Source organism: Dunckerocampus dactyliophorus, chromosome 5 (genome assembly GCF_027744805.1).
Source record: "Dunckerocampus dactyliophorus isolate RoL2022-P2 chromosome 5, RoL_Ddac_1.1, whole genome shotgun sequence".
Taxonomy (NCBI): domain Eukaryota; kingdom Metazoa; phylum Chordata; class Actinopteri; order Syngnathiformes; family Syngnathidae; genus Dunckerocampus; species Dunckerocampus dactyliophorus.
In genome coordinates this window covers 8,603,773-8,616,833 of record NC_072823.1, presented here as the reverse complement: position 1 = coordinate 8,616,833, position 13,061 = coordinate 8,603,773, and the positions used below count along the sequence as shown (strand labels likewise).

At 42.0% G+C, this 13,061-nt stretch overlaps 1 protein-coding gene across 8 annotated transcripts in view; it reads left to right on the top strand.

Moving 5' to 3' along the window:
- The first annotated feature begins 5,335 nt into the window (after positions 1–5,335).
- Positions 5,336–13,061, top strand: part of brsk2a (BR serine/threonine kinase 2a) — a 196,071-nt gene continuing 188,345 nt past the window's right edge. For all 8 annotated transcript variants that reach the window (XM_054777190.1, XM_054777189.1, XM_054777183.1 and 5 more), the window contains exon 1: positions 5,336–5,673. In XM_054777190.1, coding sequence (XP_054633165.1) covers positions 5,580–5,673 — 94 coding nt within the window. In that variant the 5' untranslated portion in view covers positions 5,336–5,579. The remainder of the gene's footprint in view (positions 5,674–13,061) is intronic.

Sequence of the window (13,061 nt, the reverse complement as noted above, 5' to 3'; positions counted from 1 at the left end):
TTATAGTACAGTATCATGGATGTACAGTACTGTGCAAAAGCCCAGCTTGGTTGTTTCAATCAGTCATTGCACATCAGTGAATAGTAGGACTGATTCAGTCAACAAGACTGTCTATGCAAGAATGTCAACAGTTTTCACAAAATTTTGTCGAAGGGTGACACGTGGACCAAGGATGATTTGGTTAAAAATGTAGGGGTGATTTATTGATTGATTTATTTTCACTCAAATTGCATCAAATTGGGACACTCCGTTCTCCAGAATCATGATAGCGCCACCCATTTAATTCTCATGGCTTTGTTAACAGTTCCGCCTTGGTGGAGGTTTGTGTTCTGGTGTCCCAACTTGTATCGAGTCAAGGACCATATTTTCAGTGCTGGGAGTTACGGCGTTGGCTAAGCCATTGTTTATTAGTGCTACACAGGAAGCAAAATAGTTAGTCAATGAGAGTTGTGGTTGCTCACGCTCAGGAACTGCCCCCTAGCGTTTTGGTAGAGAATTGCAAGTCACCAGCTCAGCCTAAATGTAGTATCATGAACCATGTCTCAACAGCACGACCACAACAAAGCTAAACCCAAATTCGTACCAGCAACCTTCAGGGCCGCGCGGTGGACTAGTGGTTAGCATGTTGGCCACACAGTCAGGAGATCGGGAAGATCTGGGTTTGAATCTCCTTCGGGCATCTCCGTGTGCAGTTTGCATGTGCTCCCCGTGCGTGGGTTTTCTCCGGGTACTCCGGTTTCCTCCCTCATTCCCAAAACATTCATGGGTTATTATTGTCCAGCGTGAATGATTGTTTGTCTATATGTGCCCTGCGATTGGCTGGCGACCAGTCCAGGGTTCGCCTCTCGCCCGAAGTCAGCGAAGGAGTACCCGTGAGTACCCCCCCTTGTGAGGATAAGCAGCATAGAAGATAGACCAGGTTGGGAGACGACCACTCTACCACCTGAGCCACACCGCCGCAAATGCATTCATGAAAATAATTGGATATTTTAAATGATAAAAATCTTGTGCCATGACTTATTCTATTGTACCAATGGTAGCAGGTGGACACCTGCCATCGAGTGGAAGAGCATACATTATTTCTAGCAAATAAATACACATTGTCAGGATCATTTAAGTGAAATTGGATCATTTCCTGTGGCCCACCTGATGATCTCCCACTAATACACCGTGGCCTTCTCTCTCCATCTTAACACTTTCACTTCAGCAACATATGCTGTGGAAGAAGATGAGGAGATGTTGACACGGACTTCCTGACCTGCAGGTGCTAGCGTGTCCGCATAGTGCACTTTCTGTGCAAAGAATGTGAGGGTCATCACAAAGAACTGTCCTGCTGGTCTCCAGCTGCAGACGGGACGGTAGTGGCCGTGTCATATGGAGGCTTTGTGCAAAAAAACCCCCCAAAAAAGTCCAATCAAAGTTAACTGTCCTGTTCTTCAGGAGGCTGGGCTTTTTCAACATTTACCTGCAGCTTTTATAAGGTTGTTGTGGCTAGTGTGGTGGTTTTTTTGGCATGTTATGCTAGGGGGAGGAAGCTCACACTACGGACAGGAACTGAATCAAACTAAATGATTTGGCAACAGGCGCTCCTCACGGTTACCGCGTGCACTGGAGGTGACTCAGCAGAACACCAGGGGAAAGCTGATCTTACCAACATGCATGACTGAGTGGTAACACAACTTGTTGCTGCCAACTGTTGTTTGATATGTTTCTGGCAGCGTGGATCCACAGTGTGATAGTGTGCATCTGTCTATATCATGGATGTTATTAGTAGGTCTATGTTAGGTTAGTTATACCTGACTGTTTTTCATGTCAATTAAATCATAATTCAAGGTGTTATTATGAGATTAAAATAATTGTAGGTGGCCATTAGGTGGAAGCTGCATGTCACATGCTAAGCAATTATAAAGAGCCTGATCTGCATTCAATGCTTTTGTGACTTTGCCTTTAATTTGTTCATATATAACAAATAACTAAACAAAAGCAAAAACTGCTATTGGCTCTCATTCAAATCCTTGGACTTTTTGCCCCCAAAGCCCTTCTGTGTCTAATAACTTCATCATTCCCTAAGTTTGTAAACAATATAAGAATATTGCTTCGTGCCTGGGCACTTGTCATCATAATTGAGTTAGCTACCATTCTTATTAACTACAAAGTCTACCCTAAGCAGTTTTATCATAATGAAATATGTGATTAGGAATTCTTAATTAGACACTGTAATAGACCATGTGACTACTTAGACTGCACGTGGGCTTCAGTATATACGTTTTTTTCAATAACCTACTTAGAATGTCCTCAGCTTCGAGGTAATCCTACTTTGTGTTGTTGATGCAATACTTCCTATTTGATATTTCAGACGCCCCTTCCACTTTGTACTCTGTTTAAGAAGATTTAGAGGTCAAATTGAGCATGAGTGTGTGGAAGAAGCAGCGTGTGTGTGTGTCTCTCGCATGTGTCCCCTGACATCTGTGCTCTCTAAGGGTGCAAGGAACAGACAGAGGCCAGAGCCACAGTCACAGGTCTCAGACCAGTCGGGTGTGAAATGAATTGGAAGTCCAACACACGCTCCCCCCCTGCTGCACGCACGCAATCACGGGGCGAGTGTGTAGTGTGTCTGTGTGTGTATGTAAAAAAGAGCAGAGGGAGTGGACAATGACAAAAGCAGGGACAAGAAACTATTCCAGTAGCAGTCCTTCGATAAATAAAGGGAGTATAAATATTTATACACACTTATGAAGTAGTAAAGATTACTGTTTTTTTTCCCCAAGGCTGGATTATTATCAAGTGCAAAACAAGCTCAAAGCCTAGAAACGCTTTCTAATCACTCAAAGAATGTTCCAGACATCCAATACGTTACGTACTGTGAGGGAGTTTTGCATTTGTAACACAAATTGAAGCTGCATTTAAGTGGAGAGTTTTTAAAAAACGCCACGAAGAAGAGAACATTCCGCTTGTGTGGGAGTGCTGGATGCAAAAGGAAGGGAGTTTAATTTAGATGCATGCACGCATACAGAAGGCACCATATTAGTGGCATGTTTCACTTACCCACCATTGGAAATACACAATAAGTTTATTTGGCTACCACAAAAAATAACATAAATACAAATCAAAATTGAAGTGTTTTTGTTTATATGCAAAAGCGCAAATGCACCCCTCCCCGAGCTTTCATTCCTCGTGATGTCCCTGGTGTGTACATTATGTACATTGTATTAAGTTTAATACGGTGGCCGACTGGGGCAAACGTGCAGCAACGTCAGAAATAATCCAAAACCAAAAACACACAGACGTCATGAAGCTAAAGTGATGGAAAAATGCTGGAAATTAAAAATACTGAAATGCCTGCAACAAGTGAGTCTGCTGACAAATTTAAGGCAAGCAGAGGGTGGTTCGAAAACTTTAAAAAAAGAACAGGCATTCAAAGCGTCGTTAGGCGTGATGAGGCTGCAAGTGCGGACAAACGTGCCTCCAAACTCCTCCTTTCCTCCTCGTTCTGGTTGCTGTTTGCCAAGTGTGTCCACTACAGGTAAAAATGATGTTAAATGTTCATTTTTCCATTTCATACGTCATGTGTGTGGCATTGTTTTTTTTTAAAATGTAAAACTGCATGTGAAAAATTGTAGAGTATGAGGGCCACATTGAGAAAAATAAATGATCGGAGATTTCAAGAATAAAGTCTGTGAGCTATGCTCTATTTTCCCCTTGACACGTACGACACGTAGTCTTACGACTTTTTTCTTGTAAATTTATGAGAATATAGTCGTAAATTTAGGATAAAAAAACCCGTAATATTACGAGAATAAAGTCGAAAATTTACGAGAAAATAGTACACGTGTCATACGTGTCAGAGGGCTTTATTCTCGAAATCTCCGATAATTAACAAATAATTTTTTTTGTAATATTGATTTTTTTCTCGTACATTTACGACTTTATTCTTGTAATATTATGAGTTTTTTCTTAGAAATTTACCAGAAAAAAGTCGTAAGACCACGTGACATACTGTACATGTCAGAGGGAAAATGGAGCATAGCTCATAGACTTTACTCTCGAAATATCAGATAATTTTTGACGACTGTATTCTCGTAAATAGCCGTAAATAAATTTACGAGAAAAAAACTCGTAATATTACAAGAATAAAGTCGTACATTTACAAGAAAAAAGTTGTAAAATGATGTGTCATCGTGTCGTATGTGTCAGAGGGAAAATAGAGCATAGCTCATAGACTTTACTCTCGAAATCTCAGATAATTTTTGACGACTGTATTCTCGTAAATAGCCGTAAATAAATTTACGAGAAAAAAACTCGTAATATTACAAGAATAAAGTCGTAAAATGACGTGTCATCGTGTCGTATGTGTCAGAGGGAAAATAGAGCATAGCTCATAGGCTTTACTCTCGAAATCTCTGATCATTTTTGACGACTGTATTCTCGTAAATAAATTTACCAGAAAAAACTCGTAATATTACAAGAATAAAGTCGTACATTTACAAGAAAAAAGTCGTAAAATGACGTGTCATACGTGTCAGAGGGAAAGTAGAGCATAGCTCATCGACTTTACTCTCAAAATCTCAGATAATTTTTGACGACTTTATTCTCGTAAATAGTCGTAAATACATTTACGAGAAATCTCCGTCTTTACGCTAACGTTTGTTGTGTAAATCGGTCGCTCTATTGTAAAATATTAGGACAAAGTGTGTCACAAAGACATAAAGAAATATGTCTGTAACCCCCGGTTGCCTAGCAAACTTATGTTTCACTCTGAGAACTTGCAGCATTTCTCTCATGCTGCTGTTTTTGGAAGTTTGTTTGTGTTTTTGGCATCTGCAACACTTTTCTTTTACTTTTGTTTTTGATCCTGCAGAGTTGATGTGATTTCAGTATTTTTAGGATGTTGCCTTTGAATTTGTTTTATGGTGTTTGTGTGTTGCCGTGCGATTGGCTGGCGACCAGTTCGGGGTGTACCCTGCACCCTCTCGCCCCAAGTCAGCTGGGATAGGCTCCAGCATAACCGCGACCCAAATTAAGATAAACGGCATAGAAGATTGATGGATGGATGGATGGTGTTTGTGTGTTTACGGCCACCTTAGTGCATGTAAAACGAAATATTCAATATAATATCAAATATATTATATAATTTCAACAAAGAACTGATCCTATCAGTTAGGCTTAAAAATCAGAGGGAATAATGATAACATTGACTTCAAACTGTACAAATTTGTCCAGCAACAAGACAGTAGGCGGTAGCTAAAACTCTGCTCCCTGGTTGGCTGTGATCGCTGTCAGTCGTCCCTCACGCCTCCGCAGCAGCACCGCCCACAGTCGCTCGGCGGCAGCGCAGCTCGCACGGACCGACAATGCTTTGAAGGCACTGGAGGCTTGTCTGCGGTGATTGGAGAGAAAGGGACAACCTCGTCCTCCTCAAACACCGAGTGAGGTTGGGGAAAGGAGGCAAGAAGCGGAGAAGGCTGTGGAGTTGTTTTTGTTTTTTTTTTTTAAAAGAAATACCTTAAAGCGGCCCGGGAGTGTGTTTTCATCGTCAGCGCTTCGTTATAGAAAGTAACTGATTCCCTGCAACATTCGTCATGTCATCGTCCGGTAAAGACAACAGCGGAGCCCCGCATGCCAATTACGTGGGACCGTACCGTTTGGAGAAGACGCTGGGCAAAGGACAGACAGGTTAGCAGCACCCCTTGCTGAATTGCTCTCTTCATTTGATGACAGCAGCGCGTCATTAAAGTGTTCAAGCAGCTCCTTGTGCTTTGCTGTTTCTTCCACTGAGCGGCTGACATAATCATTGTTCACGCAGTGGGACAGCGGAGTGGGGAGGGGTGCTGTGGATTTAGGCGATGCTGCCTTGCATTGGCTTGTGTGTGTGTGTGTGTGTGTGTCATGTGAGAATAAACTTTTTGGGCTCTTTCCCCTGTTGGTGTCGGTACGTGTTCAGGTTGGAGCACCGCGCCGTTAATCCCTATTTGCCTGATGCATTGATCTATTCTTAGTCCGCTGGCAGACAGGCAGAGAGGCAGTCAGTCAGTCAGGCAGGCAGTTCTCCTCAAGGCTCTGGGCTGCATGACGTTGGTTTCCTCCCCTCCAAGTCTCCACCTTGACAGGTGCTGGGAAATAACAGCTACGTGAATCTGTCTTCATTTATCCTTGGGCACCCAAGTGGTCTCACATATCTCACTATTGACCGCAATGACAATGCAGTTTGTTGTTGCACATGGCGATTCACGGTGAAGCAGGAGGCCACTCCATCATATATGAGTTGAGGTGATGTTTGGTCCTGGTAAGTGGGCAGTGTGGAGGAGTCCTATGAGGTACATGCGTCTGGTGGAGCCACATGAAAGGAGACAGAAGCAAGCACTGATGCAGTTCTTGTGACCCTTTAAAAAGCCAGTCTTTCTGCTGAGAGATTTTCCTCCCATCTGGTGTCTAAAACGCATTGAACAGGCGTTACATCTCCTACCTGGCCCAGCCGGTCATGCTGAGCAACCGTGTAAGCGTGTAAATTGCTTTTTCTCGGTCAGTGTTTTCTTCAAAAATGCCCCTGGTCTGTTCGTTTCCCAAATGTTCGCTTATGGGATTTGTCTCTTTGCACTCCCTCTGAGCTTCTTTTCTCAAACGTTGCGATCGGAAATACATCTCCCTGGCCAACTTCCATTCGTAAGGTGACATGAGGTGCACCTGTATATTCTAATTTCAAATCAGGAGTTGGATCAAAGACACAATCAGAGAAGTATCCATCCATCAGTATGCATTTCTAATATTTGGTACCTCTAATACTGCTGAATAAGTTTATAAACCACCACTCACTATATTGCCGTGAAGTTCAACACCACTACAACCACAACTAATACCTTTCTAACTCAATCAAAACTTGAGGGTATCTTATTAAAGACGGGATGCTTGATCGTTCTGCTCAGTTTAGTTTGTCATGGTACCAATTGAGTCACATTAGCCCCCGATCAGGCTTGTGTTTCCATTGCAGGCTGCTATGTAAGTACAGTGTAGCCACATTTTCTCATAAGGAATAATGCAAGTCCTATCAATCCGTTTCAGACAAAACATGCATGTTAGGTTAATTAACTCTAAATTGTCCATAGGTATGAATGTGAGTGTAAAAGGTTGTCTGTCTGATGTGCCTTGCGATTGGCTGGCGACCAGTCCAGGGTGTGTCTGGCCTCCCGGCCTTGCCGGCACTCTGAATTTTGGCTCCATTGTGGGTTATTTTGCTGCCGTGATCAACAACAGAGGCAGAGGCTTGTGGCGTAACTGTGTTAGTTTGCAAAGAACTCCAGAGTCAACTGCTAATGACAATGACTTCCAGTTCTGGTTTCCATGCTAACAGTAACAAGCTGCTTTTAGGAAAGTTATGTGATTAAAATACATTACAAACGCAGTTGAAGTCACGCATTCGTAACACCGTAAGATGCACGCCATATGATGCACCAACCGGGACAATGTACGCAAACCGAGGCATTTTTGACCTAAATCGAAAAATATGCTAAACGTGGCGTACGCTAACCGAAGCTCCACTGTAGCGTGATGTCTTGGCATACCAGCAAGACAGCGTGCAATTCATCAATAAATTAAACAAGAAAATAAACGCAATGTGGTAATACCTCTTAACAAGAAACGCGACTTTGAATCCTCTTTTCCGTCATAATCCGTTTTTTCTTCCCGTTCAATTAATTAAATGCCTGCCGACCAATCAGCAGACAGCAGTCTGTCTAGCCCGACACTCTGCGAGCGTATGAAAGCATACCACTGAAACCACCCCCACCACAAAACTGAAATACCGAAAATTGGTATGGTTCAGGTCAGTTTTTTTGGAATCATGTACCCTTAATAAAATGTGTATTGTACCAAACTGAACCGAACACTGTACCTTGAGGGTGAACTCACCAGCAGTGCTGGGGTACCTTATGTTGTTCGAGGTGAGTGCACAATACACAATACTGTATCTGCTACATCTCCATGAGCCTACATTGCAAATAAATGTTGCATGCAGTGTGTTACACAACAGATTAATTATAAATATAACACCTCCTCTCTGCTGGTACTCCTATATAATCATTTTTGGCTGAGGGAGGATGTCTCACTTGCAGAAAGACCCGGTTCCCAGTTTGCTGTCACAGGGGAGGCTTTGCTGTTGGAATGCTGCTGGCACGTTGGTCTGCTGGGTGCAGACTGGTAATGATGTGGTGTTGCCTGGATCATCCGTGCCTCATAATGTATTTATGGGCGGATTTTGTCCCAATTTTCTAGCGAGGCTTTTTTGAAGCAGTCGTGTAAGTCGGTGGTGCCCAAACTTTTTACTGTCGCGTACCCCTTCAGACATTTGACCTGAAGCCATGAACAGCCTACTCCTGCACACTTATAAAACATAAACCATTTTATCTTATTTAACTTGAAATCCATCCATCCATCCATTTTCTATGCTGCTTATCCTCACTAGGGTCGCGGGTAGGCCTGTCATGATAACAGATTTTGCTGGTCGATAATTGTGCTATAAATTATCGACGATAATCGATAATTTCAACTTTTTTTTTTTAGACCATATGATCATTAAGTTTATCATTCAATGATCACTGTATCATGTCACATTTGAGCCACGAGATGGTACTCAAGTGTAGTGTATCTGTGTGAGGCACAGAAGATGCCTGCTACAGCACTTACATTACGAATCGCGGTGCGTCACCACTTCACATACCCTTGGTATCGCGAGCTTGCGCCGCCCGGCACTATACAGTCACTTCGCCGATCAAACGCCCCATCAAGCGACAACCGCTGGGACGAAAGCCCCACAGCACATCCACACTGCAACTGTGGCATTCGACTTAGAAACTATCGCTTTTGTGCTGTTATTCATATTAGCGAGGCTCACTCTTTCCCTTATTGTGACTATACAACCATTGCGCTCAGACACAAGCAGAGTGAACCCTCTTGTCATCCAGCCTGTGTGCTACACCAAGACGAGGAAATGGAACAGGCATACTGTACGTACATGTCGCACATGTCAATTTATTGAGCCGCATGTTTGATCTATTGTTCGATTAATCGTTTTATTGGTTATCGTGACAGGCCTAGTTGCGGGTATGTTGAAGCCTATCCCAGCTGACTTTGGGTGAGAGGCATTAACTTGAAATATTGAAAATAATTAATTGGTTCATCAATTTTATAGCAATTCCGGGTCAAACATTTTCATTTTACACGGTCACATTTAGATTTGTTTCACATGAGCACTGATAAATATAAAAATAATCATCCTACATGTCTTTTATTCCAGTCTGATGTTGGCATCACTCCTTATGAATGGGTTGAATTTGAACATCACTTTTTTGTGCACTCACGACGGCTATGGTTTAAGTGTGCATATTAATACCAAATTGAAGGGGAAAGTTGACCAATCATGATAAAGCAGTGTCTGAAGTACCAACGATAAAGCCTCATTTTTGGGGGGAATCTCCACTCACAGTGACAGGTTTTCACCCCTGCGCCGTGCCTGGATTGGAATCTTGAAATCTTTAAGATGAAACACTCTCAATGCACAAAATAATCATCAGTATCACGATTGATAGTTCCCCACACATACGTTCCTTCTCATGACGACAGCATTTCATTCACATTATGTCAATTTCTGCGAGATTGCGTGTTTAACAGTAGATTACATATTTCTTGGCCAATTCCGCGATTCTGTCCGTGATTCTGTTAACGCGGAAATCATAGGGCCCCAACGGATGGGCGACGGAGCTGGGGAACTTCTGGTTCCAGTTGATGGCATGCTAACTGGTACGTTTTGTAATAAAGACACGTTACGAGCACAGTTGGGCTCCTCCAGTCCCTGTATTAATAACACAACAAGACTGAGTCATCAAACGGTAAAATACAAGTGTGTTAGGTGCAATATTTTACCATAACTGTTACCGAGGTAATATTTGGGCAAAATATTTTGGAGAAAACCGAGCTCAAATTACATTTACTTGTACTGAAGGAAAAGCCTCACGTGTGATTAGTATGTTCTGTTAAAAAAAGAATTACATAAGCAGCACCCATGCAGCTAAACCACGCCAGACCTATTTAAATTAATGACATGCATAATATCGCGTTTGATCAATGACCAAATATGTCAGCTCTCTCAGCCAGGTCTTTCAGAAAGGGCTGGCTTGCAACAGTGGATGTCTCACGGGCCAAGCACCTTCCAGTGGGCTAAATCTCTGGTAGCTGGGTGGTATTATTAGAGGAGAGGAGGAGTATGTCCTCTGGTTGAGCTGACTGTCCTGCTCACAGCAGTGGTGCTCTTCCCTGTTCATTAAGTGATTAGTCCTGACACACACACACATGGCTACCAAAGTGGTTCTGGTTTGGCTTCCTGATTTAATCCCTTACGCAGCCAAAGTCCCCTGTCGCTCAAACCCTCACGTGGCCCAGTGGGCAGGCTTGCTCGAGCTTAGTGACATAGCACTTGCATGTTTGCAAATGCAGACAAATGGCACCGACTACATGTTCTGTTCTGTAAACTGATACAGAATGGTCTAGTAACTACAGATGGAGATGGCGTTTTCTCAGTGTAGTCTTTGCTGCCATGTTCTTTCTGTTTTCTTGGGTTATATTGCTTCTGCCCAGTGTGTGCAACCAGGCCAGAATGGGGTCTTCTGATAGGTTGCACTGCATGGGTGACTGCTTATTAGGGTTGAAGCCACAGAAGCATGGAAGCCAATCTTAAACCCATGACAGTTATTGTGCTTGAGGGTTGCGACCTCGTGAGGGTTGTGTCTGTGAGGTGATCATTGAAGTCCTGCCTCATGTGGTGATATATCCCAAAATGCCTTCTGTCTGTCTGTCAAAGGTGGGAGAAAGTCAGAGTTTTGCAAGTGTGAAGTCTTTAATCTCAAATCTCAAGTCAAGTCTAAAGTCAGGACAAGATCGGTCGGGTCATGATCGAAGTCTTGAAATTTTCACGTCCTTCCAAGTCATAAGCACTGCTTAGTGTTTATCAAATACAATTCCATTTGAACAATGTAACTATCTGTTCAATTTGACAGATACAGTGAATGCATTTTGCTTTATTTTCAAAATAAAATAAGACCAGTGTGACAGAACTTAGTCATAGAAAAAGAATGCTGACATAGCATTCTGGATTTAGTCAGTGCATAGAAATGTACGTTAATAGATGCATTCAATAAGGCAGATTCTGTTGCTTGTTATGTTATGTTGCTGAAAATGACATAACGATCACATTAGTTCATATTTTGAATGGGGACACATTTTACTCAACACACTAAGGCTGTAGCGATACACTAATCTTACGATATGATACGATACATGATATTCAGCTCACAATACGATATCTTTTGTGACATTCAGCCAACAATACGATCCGGTGCAATACGGTCCTACATACTTACAGTTGTCCCTTACTACATCGCGGTTCGAACATCACACCCTCACTCTATCGCGTTTTTTTTTTTTTTTTACACAGTAATTTATAAATGAATATCTTCTCTGATTATATCTCCTATAGTGGTTAATACAAATGTAAAGATGACTATATGGGTGCTATTTCATGTGTAGTGGGCTCTAATAACGTTAAAAAACATATTTAGAAAATCATAAACAGGTTTCCTATGCCATAACTACGAAAATATTCCATTTATTAATATTGAATCCTTCTTCGCGGAAATTCACTTATCGCGGTCCAGTCTGGTACCAGTTAGCTGCGATAAACGAGAGACGACTGTACATCATTTCCTGAAAAATTTGAACAACACACACACACTGAAAATCTCAAGTTTATTTTCAAGTCATCAGACTAAAGTTTGAGTCAAGTCCCGAGTCACTGAAGTCAAAGTCTAAGTTGAGTTGCAAGTCTTTGATGATATCGTTGAGTCAAAATTACGAGACATCTGCTGTCTGTAATACTCACATTTGTCATTGTGCGATGTTCTACGGTAATATTGCCGGTAAATAAACACACCTTTTGGTAAAAATGTCACATACATACTGTGTAGTCTCAGCAGACTGATCAATGTCACTATGTTATGGGTAACTTTTGTAGACATTCAACATTTAAATTGGCAGTACAGCTTATGAAGCTTTGTTTGTTGGAGAATTTCTGTTAGTTTTGACCTCAGAGTAGCTGAATCACTTCTTTGTTCACTCATTGGAAAACAAAGCAACAAAAGCTTTTTATTTATTTATTTTTAAAAAACTTTTTCCTGTAGGCAGTTGATTAGTGGAATAAAAATCTCTTGTTTGGCTAAGACTGCCTGTTAATCCAGTGAAAATCCTTGTTCTTGCAAGACTTACACATCGACAAGCTGTGAGTTGGGGGTTGATGTGCAGGCTGCTTGGTTCTTTGATGGACATTTAGAGAGGGAAATCATCTCCTTCAGGGATGTTCATATTGACTGTTCTGTGATATGTCCTGGTCTGTGTCTTAGTTGTCTCTTTGTCTATGGAGTTCTTTTTCCGGGGTCCCTGCCTTTAATCCAGGATGCGTGGGTTTCATTTATCTTTGTGTCAGCGCTGCTCTCTTGGTTGTTGGGGGTTTGCAATGCATGACTATACATGAGTGAGTAAACAGTTACATTTATTTACCCTTGCACACATGGACCATTACCTAGGCTGCTACGGATAGTGTGGTACCTTTCATGATAATGCAAAACAGTTAATTCGGTTTTGATTGATTGCTGGTGAGCTGGGGTGGTTCATTCAGATCAATTCCAAAGATTACCTGTCTGGCGGAAGCGATCCATAGTGTTTCACAGTGCATGATATTCCTGATGATGACAAGTGAAGTGAATGAACTCTACAGTATAATGTCAATGGAAACTCCTTGGCCAAAACATGACAACACCTCCGTAACCTGCAGATAATGTAATGGAATTACTGTAGATCCCCACTATTCACTAAATATACACTAAAAGAACTACAGTTTCCATAATGCTTAAGGTACCATACCGCAGGAAGTAGTAATTTCCAAAATCGATTCTACTATCACATGCGTGTAGAATTATTACAGCTTCTGCGGCAGCTGTTGAACTGTTGAAGAGCTGTTGGGT